Below are 13,543 nucleotides of genomic sequence, written 5' to 3'. Positions count from 1 at the left end.
TTACAAGTCAACTTTACTCAACCTTAATACAGCTTTTTTTAGACTTGCAAAAAAAGACAATTATTCACTATTAACGCTTTATCACTGACCTTACCAATTCAACTTAAAATATAAGTATTTTGGGCAACTGTCATTATTGCTCACGGCAAAGATGGCTTGGCTTTATAATTAATTCAAAAGTGCCCACTTCCTGATTTTGCTCAACACACATTGCACCGAAACCTATTTGTTTTTAAACCTACAGTGGGTTAACTTATGGTTACATATACATTTAATGATACCTAATTTGTCATTTTATATCATAAAGCTAAATCTTTATAGGGGATGTTTTGGTAGCAAGGTTTCTTGTAACCACTTATTTCTCTTGCTTATTTTCAATGACATAATTAAGTTATATTATATAGTTTTATTATGGAAATGACAGAAAATTAGGAGAAAATCAGTTTAGCAACTGCAAAAAAATAATTTTTTTTGCAATACCTTGACTGAAGTGGGGGGTATAGGGGGGGAGCAAACGTAAGTATTTTGTTGGACATAGCAAAAGAGGATGTGGCTATTTCTAAAGGCATGGAGGCATCATATATGGTGTGCAGTTCAGAGTCACATCATTTCACAATAAGTAATGTAGGCTCATTTTATAAATAACAATCAGTGGATTAATTATAAAAATAATATACCACTAGTAAAAGTAAAGTTTATTAAGTGTGGGCAATTCTGTCAATTAACTAAATTGTTTTGTATATTTTCTTAAGCTAACGGACACTTACCTTTTGACCACTTAGCATTGATGACTTGCATGCATATAGTGAAGATTAAAATCATCAATATCACTATTTCAATGTTTAGTTATCATCAATACTAACCTTTGTTATAAGAGGTGAAATATCCGATTAATTTCCTTTTTTAAAGATTAGATAGTTAATTATACATTTTGTTATAAACTTTATTTTTATTTTTGCTTAAAATGCCAAATAGGTGAACCAAAACAAACAAATAATTATAAACATAGAGAACAAAATGATTCAATGCAAGTAAGCAAACCCCATTGTGTATTCATTCAGTTTTATTGAAGAAGGAATATATGAACAGGTGGCCTTTTTTAAGTCACCACAAAAAATGTACAACAAAGCTGGACCATTTATTTATTCAGAATACAAAAATACACATCTCAGTGACTTCAAATTGTAATAAATAGTTAACCATGCATTCTAACCATAAAAAGGCACAGAAAACAGTCACTTAGTAGTCATAAAAATTACCAACTACTTACTTACTTTACCAAAGTCATCCAGATATTAATATAGGTGACAACTGTAACATTATATTCCAAATGTGAAAACACAATACACATCATATCATATAACCTTAGGCAATAAATATGCAAATATTCAAATATTGTTTATACCTATAGAAATTTTAAGAAATTAAAACTGTGCCATAGTAAACTAATGTAAACAAATGAAACACACATTCCCCCCCCCCAACATTTTTCTTGTTTTGTTTTTTTGGATTATGAAAACCAGGCAGTTTGCAGCATTTATTTACAGACCACTGGAAAACTCAGTAAGGGAGAAGGTGGGCATGTCCACTATGTATTGAACAACCCAACTCCCTCCTGCCTGTAGTCTGAGTCAGAACAAGTAGGGTTAATATAATCTGGCTGGACATTTGAAACATCACAAGCATACACAACAGAGCAAGGGGACTCCGACCCATACATCCAGATGAAATACACATTCATACCCAAATGAGTGGCCATGGAGATGAAGAATAAAATGCATAAAATATGGTTATTGAGCACTGAAGAAACAAGGCAGTTTGATTCATACTACTACCTCTGTTTAAAGCACTGACAAAACAAGGCCTCAGTGACTTTTAGACCCTACACTCTAGACCCTACAACTGGACTAAAGTGCACTTTAATCCAGACTTCTGGAATATGATTAGGAGAGGCATGAACCTATTCCTATCCTCTAATTACTGATACATATATCATTTGCATTTTCTGAATGTGAGTCCAAGGCATAGTTCATATGTCCGTACGTTTAGGGTTTGTGTGATGCAAAAAAAAGACACTTGCTGAACTAGTAAATGAAAGGCATTAGAGTCAGGCGTGTAGTGATTGGAGTGTTAAAGTTTGACTTGAGTCTGCAACACAGCTACTATCTATATATATATTAGCCCCGATGCAAGTGATTGTCTGCAACAGCATTACTTATGATGCAGTAAGAGCGAAAGAGAGGGAGCGACTTGGGAACGCATCAGAGTGATATGGCTCCCTCTAGTGGATGATCTAGCATAATGCTGCAGCTTAATCTGCCAAATCAAAGTCTGACTTGATTATATATTGTATGGTTTAGCTGCCTTTTGCTACATTTCAGGGAACCATTATGGAAAGGAACCCCTTATCCAAATCCTCTTCTAGTTTACTCTAACGTGAAATCATTATGCAGGAAGCACTGTAGGGCAAAACCAGTATTTGATATTAAAATGCAAGTGGGAATGATATTGCTCTGGGGGGGACCGGTTGAAAAATAAAACAAGATTACGAATGTAATGTGGACCAATCATTTCAAAATAAATGAAAAAAGGGGAGATTCAGACTGATGGCAATGATACGCTTTACAATTGCTGATAGATATGGGGGATGCCACTGGTAATGAAGAAGCATGCATAGTTACATGTATGCGCACGTGTACACACACACACACACACACACACACACACACACACACACACACACACACACACACACACACACACACACACACACACACACACACACACACACACACACATGCAAGCAATTGCATTGTGATACATGGTGAAATTATAGCACAACAGTCATGTCTGCCTGTTCTAGTTATTCATGGACATGGTCCTACGAAGGAGAATCACCTTGGAAGCACAGAGGAACGAGACTACAATCTAATGAACTTCTGGAAGAATCTCGGAGTGTCTGTCTATGGGGGTTCATTCTAAACCATGAGACCATGGAGGGCTGCCATGTTAGAAAGCTGCAGAGTCTGTATCAAAAAAAACAACAGAGCTATATATTGCACCGCCATTAGAATACAACAGCATTGTCATGTACAAAAGATTAAAACTGAATTAATAATCCACAAAATGATGCCATGGTGCTAGGTACACGATCCAACATGAATGCTGCTGACCATGCATTCATTGTCCGCCCTCTACAAAGGCATTCAACTACAACACTTACAAACAGTGTTTGCATACACCAGTAAACTGTCCGTACAGTGCATATATATCTATGTATATCTATATCTATATATAGATATATATACATACTTTTTTCATCACATATACAAATATACCCTGTAATGCTTTCAATCTTACAGACATATCAAGAAAACTTCTATTAACATCTTGCTAGTAATTCAAAGAATCAAAAACAGAAACAAAGAAAGCTGAGTTATGCTGCAAGTCAACTGCTCTATATTCAAAACCAACACTTGACTCCCTTCCTCCTTCCAAATAGTGTTATCCAAATACTGGAGTTGAAATTGCTACGGTAAAAATACAAAACAAAATGGGAAAAAGTCAAACGTTGAACTGTTATAACTGATATGAGGGTTTTGCACTTGCACAATATGCGAGGCAATTTGAAAAAGTGCCTTTACAGTATTAACACAATGAAGTCCCTATGCTATATAATGGCTGGCTTTCAGATTGATGATAGCCATCCAAATAATTCTGAACGTCCACTCCGTCCTTTCTCGTCACGATCGCCCATGAGCCCCATGAGCTTGACAGAGCCCCCATGGTGGCCTTCTCCGTGCCTCAGAGTGGTTTTCTACACTGCTAGCCTCCCATGACATTCACTTTGGTACAGGCTTTCACATCAACGGAGAGTGTGTTCAATCTACAGCTAAAAGTCCTATTCATATTCATATTCATACCTCCTCGATGCGTTCTTATGATTTCTACGGATAAAGCACGTTTTTACACTAGAAATGGAAAATATTGGCACTTGGACAAGTCACTTTGACACCAATTTATCATGCAAATGAAATAAATAATGAAAACAAAACAAAAAAAAAACTAGAAAAAAGCTTGATTTCTTTTAGACCAAAAAAAAGATGCTTTCAGTAGTAACAAATGGCATCGTAATACTTAAGTCATAAAAAACTTGTTCAAGTGTTATTATTGTACACACACGCACACACGCACGCACGCACACACACATGATAAAAAAAAAAAAACACTAATCATGCAAATAAACATATCTATAGTTGAGTAAGCATGTCATGCAACAACATCCCAACCACGGTAACCAAACACTGAGCTCAAACCCCAGAGACGGCGTCATCCCTGGTCATTGCAATGGCCTGTTCTGAATGGCTGAAATAAGCAGACCATACCTGCAATGTAAAAGCACGTTCACCGATTTAAAACACGCTTATGCAATGACCTGTGTTCGAACAGAGAGGGAGCCTTCGCTGCGTTTTTGAATTCTAGACATGTGTTGGTTCCCATGAAGCCATTTCCATCGTGCTACTTTCAGTCGTTTACAATGGTTCCGCCGACCAACAAAGTGCTGACAGTGGGAACTGAAACCAGCTCTGCACTGCGTCCCGCGGGGCATCGCTCCTGGAAGTCCTTGGTTTTGCTACTCCGACATGGCCGCCTGTAACCGGCCCACCGCTCAGCAACCTGAGGGCCGTGATGTCTTGTGTGTGTGCCATGAGTGGAAAGGTGTGAGAAATGGCTTTTTAATATGTATTTCTTATAAGACCAAAGACGTTGTGAGGCATCTCTCTCCCCCACCCCCCCTCAACCCCTCTTTCCCCCAAATCTACTTTCTTCAATTCGCTTTTCCTTTCTTTTGGCACAAAGCTTACACTACACACTAAACTCTGGATGTCACATGCATCAGTCCCAACTCACAGGGTATTCTACTCTCCTTACCTCCCCCCTCCCCCAGACTTGAGGCATAAACAATTTGAGTCCTGTTCCCCGGGAAAACCGAGCATTTCAACAGATGCTCCACGACGGCGCTCCGATCAAAACCCTTCCTGACAAAAGGGGGGTGGGGAGGTTCATTCTTCCCTCTCTGCAGGTGTGGCATCCGCTTCCAGAGGTCAGAGGTCAACCATGGCGGATTTGGCCAGGTCTTTAGTTCCCTGGAGGATTCTCTTCATATGACCCACTTTCGATATCCCCAGATCCTGTGGAGAGAGACAAGGAGAGGTGGGGCAGAGAGTGAGTCCCACCCAAGTCCCTGCAGGCCTCAGCCCCCCCAATCGATCCTGCTCCTTATTGCAGACACGCTAGCTCACTTCTACTTTGGCCACGTTAACATTGCAGGCTGAAGTGGCCCAGGTCTGATTGAGATTACAAATTGGCATATTTCTCACAGCAGTTTGGGTAGCACGCATCACATTAAAACTGGTCTTTTCAAATCAAAGTGGGGCCACCTTTGCAATGGGTCCTCTGTATGCAGGAGGCATAACAGTGTAGAGAACAGGTTTTGGTGTTTCAAAACTGAAAGGTACCGGGTTCAATCCCCAATGTCCACAGCACACTTGAGTCAGCTCCTTCATTATGTATCTCGATTCACTATAAGCCGTTTTGGATATACAGTAAGTGAGGAAAATAAGTATGTGATGGTAGATCGCACACAATTGTGATCTCTGCCATTGCAGCATAGGCAATGCGAAGGTAGCTTTAGACTTAGTCAAAAATAAAACAAAAACATTTTCAAATCTGAATTCTGGAGAACTGCAACAATTGCTTTTATACGCGTCTCATATTTCTGGGTCTGTTGCTTGTATTAAGTGGTGATCATACCGATTTAAGTTTACATGTATGACTTTGCTTATGCCAGCTTTGCTATCATTCTTGGTTCTTGGTAGTAGTTCTCTCTTCAAGAAAGTCAAACTGTGACAAAATAGTTTCAGAGGCACAGAAGTCTGAGGACTCGCCCAACAAAGCAATACATCACAGCTAACCCTGTATCTCAAAGTTGTATATATATATATGAACATTATGATTAAACAGAGCAAAGAAATACAAGCTGAGGATGGAAGGGTCTGTGAGGTTGTGGAGTATATTCTGGAATTTAATAATGAATTAATTGATGAACCTTTGCAAGTTACAAATGAGTGTTTTGTCGTTTTGCATTATGAGTATCATTTCCCTTGTGCTTGGTGTTTTGTCATTTATTGTAAATATAGTGGATCCATCTTGCGCTGTATTCATATGACCGTGGACATTTTTCACGCCTGAACAAACACAGACAGACAGACAGACAGAGAGACAGAGAGACAGACAGACAGACAGACAGACAGACAGACAGACAGACAGACAGACAGACAGACAGACAGACACACACTGTGTACTGATGCACTTACAATCCGATACAAACAATGAAATTCACACATGAGAAAAAACACCGGTGATGTCAGTCTGCAACGAACACGGATGGAGACAAACAACCTTTCAACCTCGGTTCAGCCTCACACAGGTCAAAGACCAAGAGCAACAACCAAACCCCGCCCCCTTCATCCCTTCCTGTACTCCATCTTCCCATCCGGCCTGACCCTGTCGACTCCCCTGACCCTCTCTCAGTCGGTGACCCCTACGCCCTACGCTGGACGGCCGGTCTGGGATCCACAAGTCGGACACTGATAGGTCTCCGCTAACTCCAGCGCCCCGCCCTGCAGCACCCACCAGCAGCAGCACCAGCAGGCAGTTCACCCCCCCCCGAGGCCAGAGAGAGAAGCCAAGCAGAGCACAGCACCACCACCACGGTACGGTACATCACGGTACGGCACAGCGCAGCCACGGCACGCCAGGTGGCGGACAGGGTTGATTGTTAAACAGGCAAAAGAAGACAGGAAATAGAATGACCAAACGGAGGAAGTAGGCGCGAGACAGAGAGAGAGAGAGAGAGAGAGAGAGAGAGAGTGAGAGTGAAAGAGTGCCGGAGTGGAAGAGAGAGGTCATTCGGGTGTAAGGGAGGAAGGAGGGATTGGGTGAGGGAGTGAGGCGTGAGAGGCGGGTGTTTGCGCGCGTGTGTGTGTGTGTGTGTGTGTGTGTGCGTGTGTTTTACCTTCAGGTCCCTGCGCTCCAGGTGCAGCAGCTCGGAGCCGCGGATGTCGTGGCGGGTGAAGATGTCCCGGTACTCCCCCAGGCTCAGCTGCTCCAGCCAGACGCCCACGTCCTCTGTACCCCACCTCTCCACTGCTCACACACACACACACACGGGCACGTACACACACACACACACACACACACACACACACACACAAAGGTATGCATGCATGCATGTAGGCACACACACACACACACATACACACACACACACACACACGCACACATACAGAGAGCAAACCAAAGAGCAAAGCAGAGAGGGGCTCAGTGTGCCACTCAAGTATTAAACTCACACACACACACACACACACACACACACACACACACACACACACACACACACACACACACACACACACACACACACACACACACACACACACACAAACAGACACACACCTCAATCTCAAAATCTCATTCACAAATCTCTCTCTCTCTCTCTCTCTCTCTCTCTCTCTCTCTCTCTCTCTCTCTCTCTCTCTCTCTCCTCTCTCCTCTCTCTCTCTCTCTCTCTCTCTCTCTCTCTCTCTCTCTCTCTTCCTTTCTCACTTCTTCTCTCTCCCTCTCTCCCATTTCATTCCTCTCACTCATCCTCACACACTGTAGAATTCTTCAGAAGTATATGGCATATGTGTGGCGACACCTCCACAGCTGAGGAAAAAAATTAATTAAACAATCATAGGAGAGAGAGCACACAAATAGAGAGAGAGAGAGGGAGAGAGAGAGAGAGAGAGAGAGAGAGAGAGAGAGAGAGAGAGAGAGAGAGAGAGAGAGAGAGAGAGAGAGAGAAAGAGAGAGAGAGAGAAAAAAATAGAGAGAGAGACAGAGAGGTGGACAGAGAGAGACATAGAGGGAGGGAAGGGAGGGAAGTGAGAGGTAGAAAAAGAGGCGGCGGCTGGAATTAAGTAGGCGGGGTTAACAGAGGTTTAGAAGGTTGGTCAGAACAAGGTACTGAGCCCCTGACGTTCCATGTAGGCTAAAGGCATGCGGGTTATCCACCAATGAGAACACAGAGAGGAAGTAGGAGGTCAAAAGGGGGGAGACGGAAGCCTGTGCAGCCCACAACCATCAACAACCGGTCCCTAACACACCAAGGAGACGTCTGAACCACCTGCTGTCGGCCATCTTGACCAGAGCGGCTTTGCATTGGAGACACCAACACACAGATTCACAAGCGACCGCCTATTCAGTGTTCAGCAACCTCCCAGACAAGAAAGACCATACATGTGTCCACATACATATAACCCGAGTGGACTCAGACAATGGCCTTCTAGTGAAATGGGCAGTGTGAGGTTTGAGTCCTTTTTGTGGTAGCCTTGTCCTGTTCCTTCTGTGCGGGGTGCTTGTCGGAGGCCAACATGCTTTTTAAATCCCCACACAGTGCATTTCCCCTTCTCTTGGTTATGAATGCCATTCGAAATTGCTCAAAGTGACAGCTCCCAAAGAAGAACAAAACAAATCACAACAAAACAATTCACACAGGTGTGGTGACAGAGAGAGGGGAGCGTGTCACGGACACACACAACCTCGCGTCTGTAGCATCTCGTGCAAACGGTCATTTGTCATACTCAAGGAACGTGCGGCGATACGGCGTTCAAATAGACAGAGCGGTGAACCTGTAACGAACACACTGAGTCATCTTCATCATTTCTGCTCACATTCGGATCCCAACACTGACACAGACCACCTCGTGAACTCCGCTCGGGAACAGAGCTCGTCGTCCGTGCCGCGGGCGTCGGTTCACCTCTTGCGTGTTATTCGACGCCGTGTTTTTTTGTAAAAGAGAAAGCGAGCCCCGCCCCTACCTGACTGTGGACTGGTCTTCTTGGCGGCCTTCTCCTTCTTGAACTTGGGCACAATGCGGAACATGCTGCTGCGGCTGTTCCTCTTGCCATACTCCAGAGAGTGATCCTGACACACAAGCACAGTCAACCTATAGCCTTTCATTGAGCCATTAGTCTCTGCTGGTCCCCAGCCGGGTTGCAGTCATGAATACTGATGTGACTTGAGTGTATTGTTGATCTGAGCTGAGTGCCATGTGTGGATTTGCTGGTAGATGAGTTCGAAAATGTTATTACATGGCCTTGTTTGGAAAACCACGGCATTCAGCAGACTGTTATTTCTGAACATTATTTCTGAATAACAGACCCCTGCCACGTTGCTATGGAAGCTATTTCCAAATGTTTTTATTATTATTATTTTTAACATTATTTGTATATTTAATATTTTGTAAGAAGCCCTGTAATAAGCAGGATCATGAACAGCGTCACCCTGTATGGGTTTATTCGCAATACTGACGCTATTATTATCCCTAATAGATAGATGCATAGATACATAGATACATAGAAAATGCTATTTTCTGCATCTACGTGTGCATGTTGTGTATGTGTGTTAATCGGTGTAGTGTTTTTTGCCCGGTTTACATGGCGTGGTACGGCAGAGTTGCGATGGGTTGTGACCAGCAGTATGTGCCTACAGCTGTGTCCGTATATGGTGCATGTCTACGGGTATATGTGTTGGTGTGTGCGTGTGCGAGCCGGTTCCGCTCACCTCCTCGTCGTTGGGCTGCAGGATATGGTAGAGCCAGGGGATCTCCCCCAGCTTGCCCAGCTCCAGCTCCACGCTCTGCAGGGCTCCGGACAGCAGCTCCTCCTCTGGCGGCTCCAGTTGCTGCACCACACACACAGGCAGACATGTAGACACACGGTCAACACCTCTGGCTTCCAGGGAAAGCTCCTGTGCTCAGTGTTGTGCACTGTTGGCCGGGTTGCCGTTGTTGTTTTCTTTTTTGTACTCGTACGTAACGTAAGGTAGAACGTAGAAATTGAAATATTTATATATGTATGAAATATATGGACCTGACATGGTGCGTGTGTGTGTGTGTGTGTGTGTGTGGGCCTGACATGGTGTGTGTGCGTGTGTGTGTGTGTGTGTGTGTGTGTGTGTGTGTGTGTGTGTGTGTGTGTGTGTGTGTGTGTATCTGTGTGTGCCTGACATGGTGTGTGTGTGTGCGTGTGTGTGTGTGTGTGTGTGTGTGTGTTTGTGTGTGTATGTGTGTGTGTGTGTGTATATGTGTTTGGGCCTGACATGGTGTGTGTGTGAGTGGGCCTGACATGGTGTGTGTGTGTGTGTGTGTGTGTGTGTGTGTGTGTGTGTGTGTGTGTGTGTGTGTGTGTGTGTGTGTGTGTGTGTGTGTGTGTGTCTCACCAGGGAGACCCTGCCCACCAGCAGGGACTCTGTCTCGTTGTGGAGGGCCTTGACAGTGCTGGCCACCTCGATGGCCGTGTTCCTGGTCAGGCTCTGCAGGGAGGAAGAGGAGCAGCCCACCGTGAGAACAATAGAACAGGAGGACATCTGTTTTTTCCCCCTGAAGTTGATACAGCCACACCAGCCGGCAAGATAGCAGCAGACGCCCCCGCCTCCCTCTCCAGTCCACGATACACCTCTAAACATCTCAGGGAGTACAACACACTCCCACCACTAACTTACCGCCATATTGTTTATTTTGTTATACAGCTGCATATACACCTGTGTGGCGGCCAGTTGAAGGTTCTGATCGTCCATATTTTAACATGTGTGCTTGGGGTGGGTAGTGGTGCGTTCGTAGCTGAACCGTGCCGCACCCAAAGCAACGACCCCCCCACATGGTTGTGTGTCGTCTGGCTCCAGAAATGTGTTTCCCCGTAAGTGCTTCCCCATACGAGGAGGAGATAAAAGGAGTGGCTGGTGAAGGTTCTGTGGGTGGGGTGGTGGTGGGGTGACGGACCTCGGGGAACTTGGGGTGGGTCTTGTTGATGGCGTGCGACGAGGCGTTGACGGCGTGCGCCAGCTCCTGCTCCAGCATCCCGTTGGTCTTGGCCGCCTCACAAATCCTGTTTGGTTTCACAAAGGGTCAAAGGTCATTTGGTACATCTAACAGACTGGAACAATTATACAATGATCTTGTGTGCGTGTGTTTGAGGGGATGGATGTGAGTTTATATGTGTGCGTCTGTGTGTGTGTGTGAGTATGTGTGCTTGTGTGTGTATGTGTGTGCGCGTGTGAGGGTGTGTGTGTGTGCATGCATGCGTATGTCTGCGTGAGAGAGTGTGTGTGTGTGTGGGTGTGGGCATGCCATGCATGCGTGCTTGCATGCGTGCATGCCTGTGTGTGTGTGTGTGTGTGTGTGTGTGTGTGTGTGTGTGCATGCATGCGTATGTCTGCGTGAGAGAGTGTGTGTTTGTGTGGGTGTGGGCATGCCATGCATGCGTGCTTGCATGCGTGCATGCCTGTGTGTGTGTGTGTGTGTGTGTGTGTGTGTGTGTGTGTGTGTGTGTGTGTGTGTGTGTGTGTGTGTGTGTGTGTGTGTGTGTGTGTGTGTGTGCGTGTGTGTGCGTGTGTGTGTGTGTGTGTGTGTGTGTGAGGATGTACCTGGTGATGAGCTCTTCGGCTGCGCGGGCGCACATCTGCACCATGGCCACCTCCTCCTCGGTGGCCAGGTCCACAGACTGCTGGGGGTAGAGGTGGGGCCGCAGAGGGCCCTTGTCGTACTTCAGCTTGTCCTCCCAGGACTTGAGCGTGTTCTCAAAGGCCTGCTCAGCGACCACACAGCGGGAGGAGAGAGTAGGACAGCAGGGGGGGGGGGGGGGGGGGGGGGGGGGGGGGGGGGGGACAGAGAGAGATGTGATGAAGAGGACTGATGGGATATGTAATCCTATGTGCAGATCTTTATCAACTTAGTCGTACCATTCTCAATCGTCATCCTCATCGTTCACCATCAACACCTCCACCAAATCGTACCATTCCCCCACTCACGTTTTACTTGATTAAAGTCAACTCTCCCTACATCCCACCACGGTCCATGATTCCCTTTTAGAAATGGATTGTTCAAGATGGGAAACATCCGCCATGTAATGGTACCTTCCCTTTGGTCAACTCAACCCGCTGTTCATTTTAGGACCCTGCGTTCCACTAAACCCCCGCCCCCTGCCCCGGGACCCCCCCTGTGCTGTCCCTGGGTGAGCCTCACCCTGTCCCGGGTGAGCATCTGGGCGCGGTTCTTGTGCTGGATCTTGATGACGCCGGGAGGCTGGATCCAGGCCTCTCCGTCCACCTGGATGGGAACTCCCTCGTCGCCCAGGATGGTGATCTTTACCGTGCGACACTGGACACACACACACACACACAGGATCACACACAGGTTGTGATTAATGCCATACACCTGTGTGTGTGTGCGTGTGTGTGTGTGTGTGTGTGTGTGTGTGTGTGTGTGTGTGTGTGTGTGTGTGTGTGAGCGTAAGTTAATTAGAGTGGCTGGTAGTACTCTGCAGTTAGTTTATGGTTTGTGTGCGCGTGTGTGTGTGTTTGTGTGTGTGTGTGTGCGTGTGTCTGTGTGTGTGTGTGTGGGGGAGTTACCTGTGCTATGCGGTGGTGCTGCAGCTTGATCACGCGGGACACGGCCATTTGCATGCTGCCGAACACGGCCACCACCTCCAGGATCTTATCGTCGAAGGACGGGGCGCAGAAGATCTGGAGCACAGAGAAACGCCAACAATAAGAACTATAAAACCAACACGGTTCACACCATCCACCGACTGCTGACACTACCTGTGATCGCGTACGGACTCATCCCATACGTCTCGCGTGCAACACAGCAAGAAGGATGAGGAGTGACTGATGCCACTCAGAGTGACAAGGAGGTGACGTGATCGGGGTGGTCTTGTTTGTTTTTGGAGCATTTCCTCCGTTTCTCTTTCCCGCTCTGTATGACTGGAGCCAGACAGGACCTCCAGCCTCCCGAGTCCCCACACGACAGATATTGAACCGTGGTGGCGGGCGGCCAGTGATGAGCTCACAGCAACAAGGGAGTAAGTGCTGCTCCTACACTACTGCCTTTGCTGCTCACAGGCCGGCATGACCAGATTCAAGGCTATGAAACACCTGAGAGCCAGAGGGAAACGGTGTGTATAGTTACGGCGCGCATTGTCATCTCGTGTCTGACCACTAGGTCGCCACAACGAGGCACCTCTTGAAATAGCTGTAAAGACAATTACAGACAAACATTTTTAACATTTGTGTGATGAACTGCATGCGTGCACAATCCTCTGCTTCAAACTATCTTTCTGTCTGTCTGTCTTTATTGTTTATCTCTATATGTGGAGGCAGCAGAGCTACACAGCTAGACACAATTAGTGTCTTGTCTTCTACGTGCACATCTCTGAGTCCACATGCACGCTGCTGTGTGCACATGCAGATGCTCTGTGTGTCTTGGACAGGCTCCATTAAATGTCCTCTCCTTGCTTCCTCCACAACATTAAAACTGTTACATAATACTCTGTGTGTGTGTGTGTGTGTTTGTGTGTGTGTACACCAATGTGTATGCATGTCGGCCCAGGGGTAACCTCTGTAGGGGCCTAGCACTGACGTGTGTAGCGCGTGAGTAAGA

General features: G+C 45.9%; 1 protein-coding gene across 6 annotated transcripts in view; it reads right to left on the bottom strand.

The window, feature by feature from the left end:
- Positions 1-4,818: 4,818 nt before the first annotated feature.
- The window catches only part of dgkh (diacylglycerol kinase, eta), a 51,476-nt gene continuing 42,751 nt past the window's right edge, over positions 4,819-13,543 (bottom strand). For 3 of the 6 annotated variants that reach the window (XM_056580477.1, XM_056580475.1, XM_056580480.1), the window contains 9 exons: positions 12,514-12,627; positions 12,128-12,262; positions 11,530-11,690; positions 10,886-10,991; positions 10,327-10,419; positions 9,670-9,789; positions 8,925-9,030; positions 7,079-7,209; positions 4,819-5,192 (listed from right to left, as the gene is read on the bottom strand). In XM_056580477.1, the coding sequence (XP_056436452.1) occupies positions 5,106-5,192; positions 7,079-7,209; positions 8,925-9,030; positions 9,670-9,789; positions 10,327-10,419; positions 10,886-10,991; positions 11,530-11,690; positions 12,128-12,262; positions 12,514-12,627 (1,053 nt within the window). In that variant the 3' untranslated portion in view covers positions 4,819-5,105. Of the gene's footprint in view, positions 5,193-7,078; positions 7,210-8,924; positions 9,053-9,669; positions 9,790-10,326; positions 10,420-10,885; positions 10,992-11,529; positions 11,691-12,127; positions 12,263-12,513; positions 12,628-13,543 lie in introns of all 6 variants that reach the window. The other 3 variants (XM_056580476.1, XM_056580479.1, XM_056580478.1) reach the window with 3 other exon arrangements.

Source organism: Gadus chalcogrammus, chromosome 20, assembly GCF_026213295.1.
Source record: "Gadus chalcogrammus isolate NIFS_2021 chromosome 20, NIFS_Gcha_1.0, whole genome shotgun sequence".
NCBI classification, from domain to species: Eukaryota; Metazoa; Chordata; class Actinopteri; order Gadiformes; family Gadidae; genus Gadus; species Gadus chalcogrammus.
Note: the sequence above shows the minus strand (reverse complement) of the source record. Positions and strands in the feature narration are given on the sequence as shown.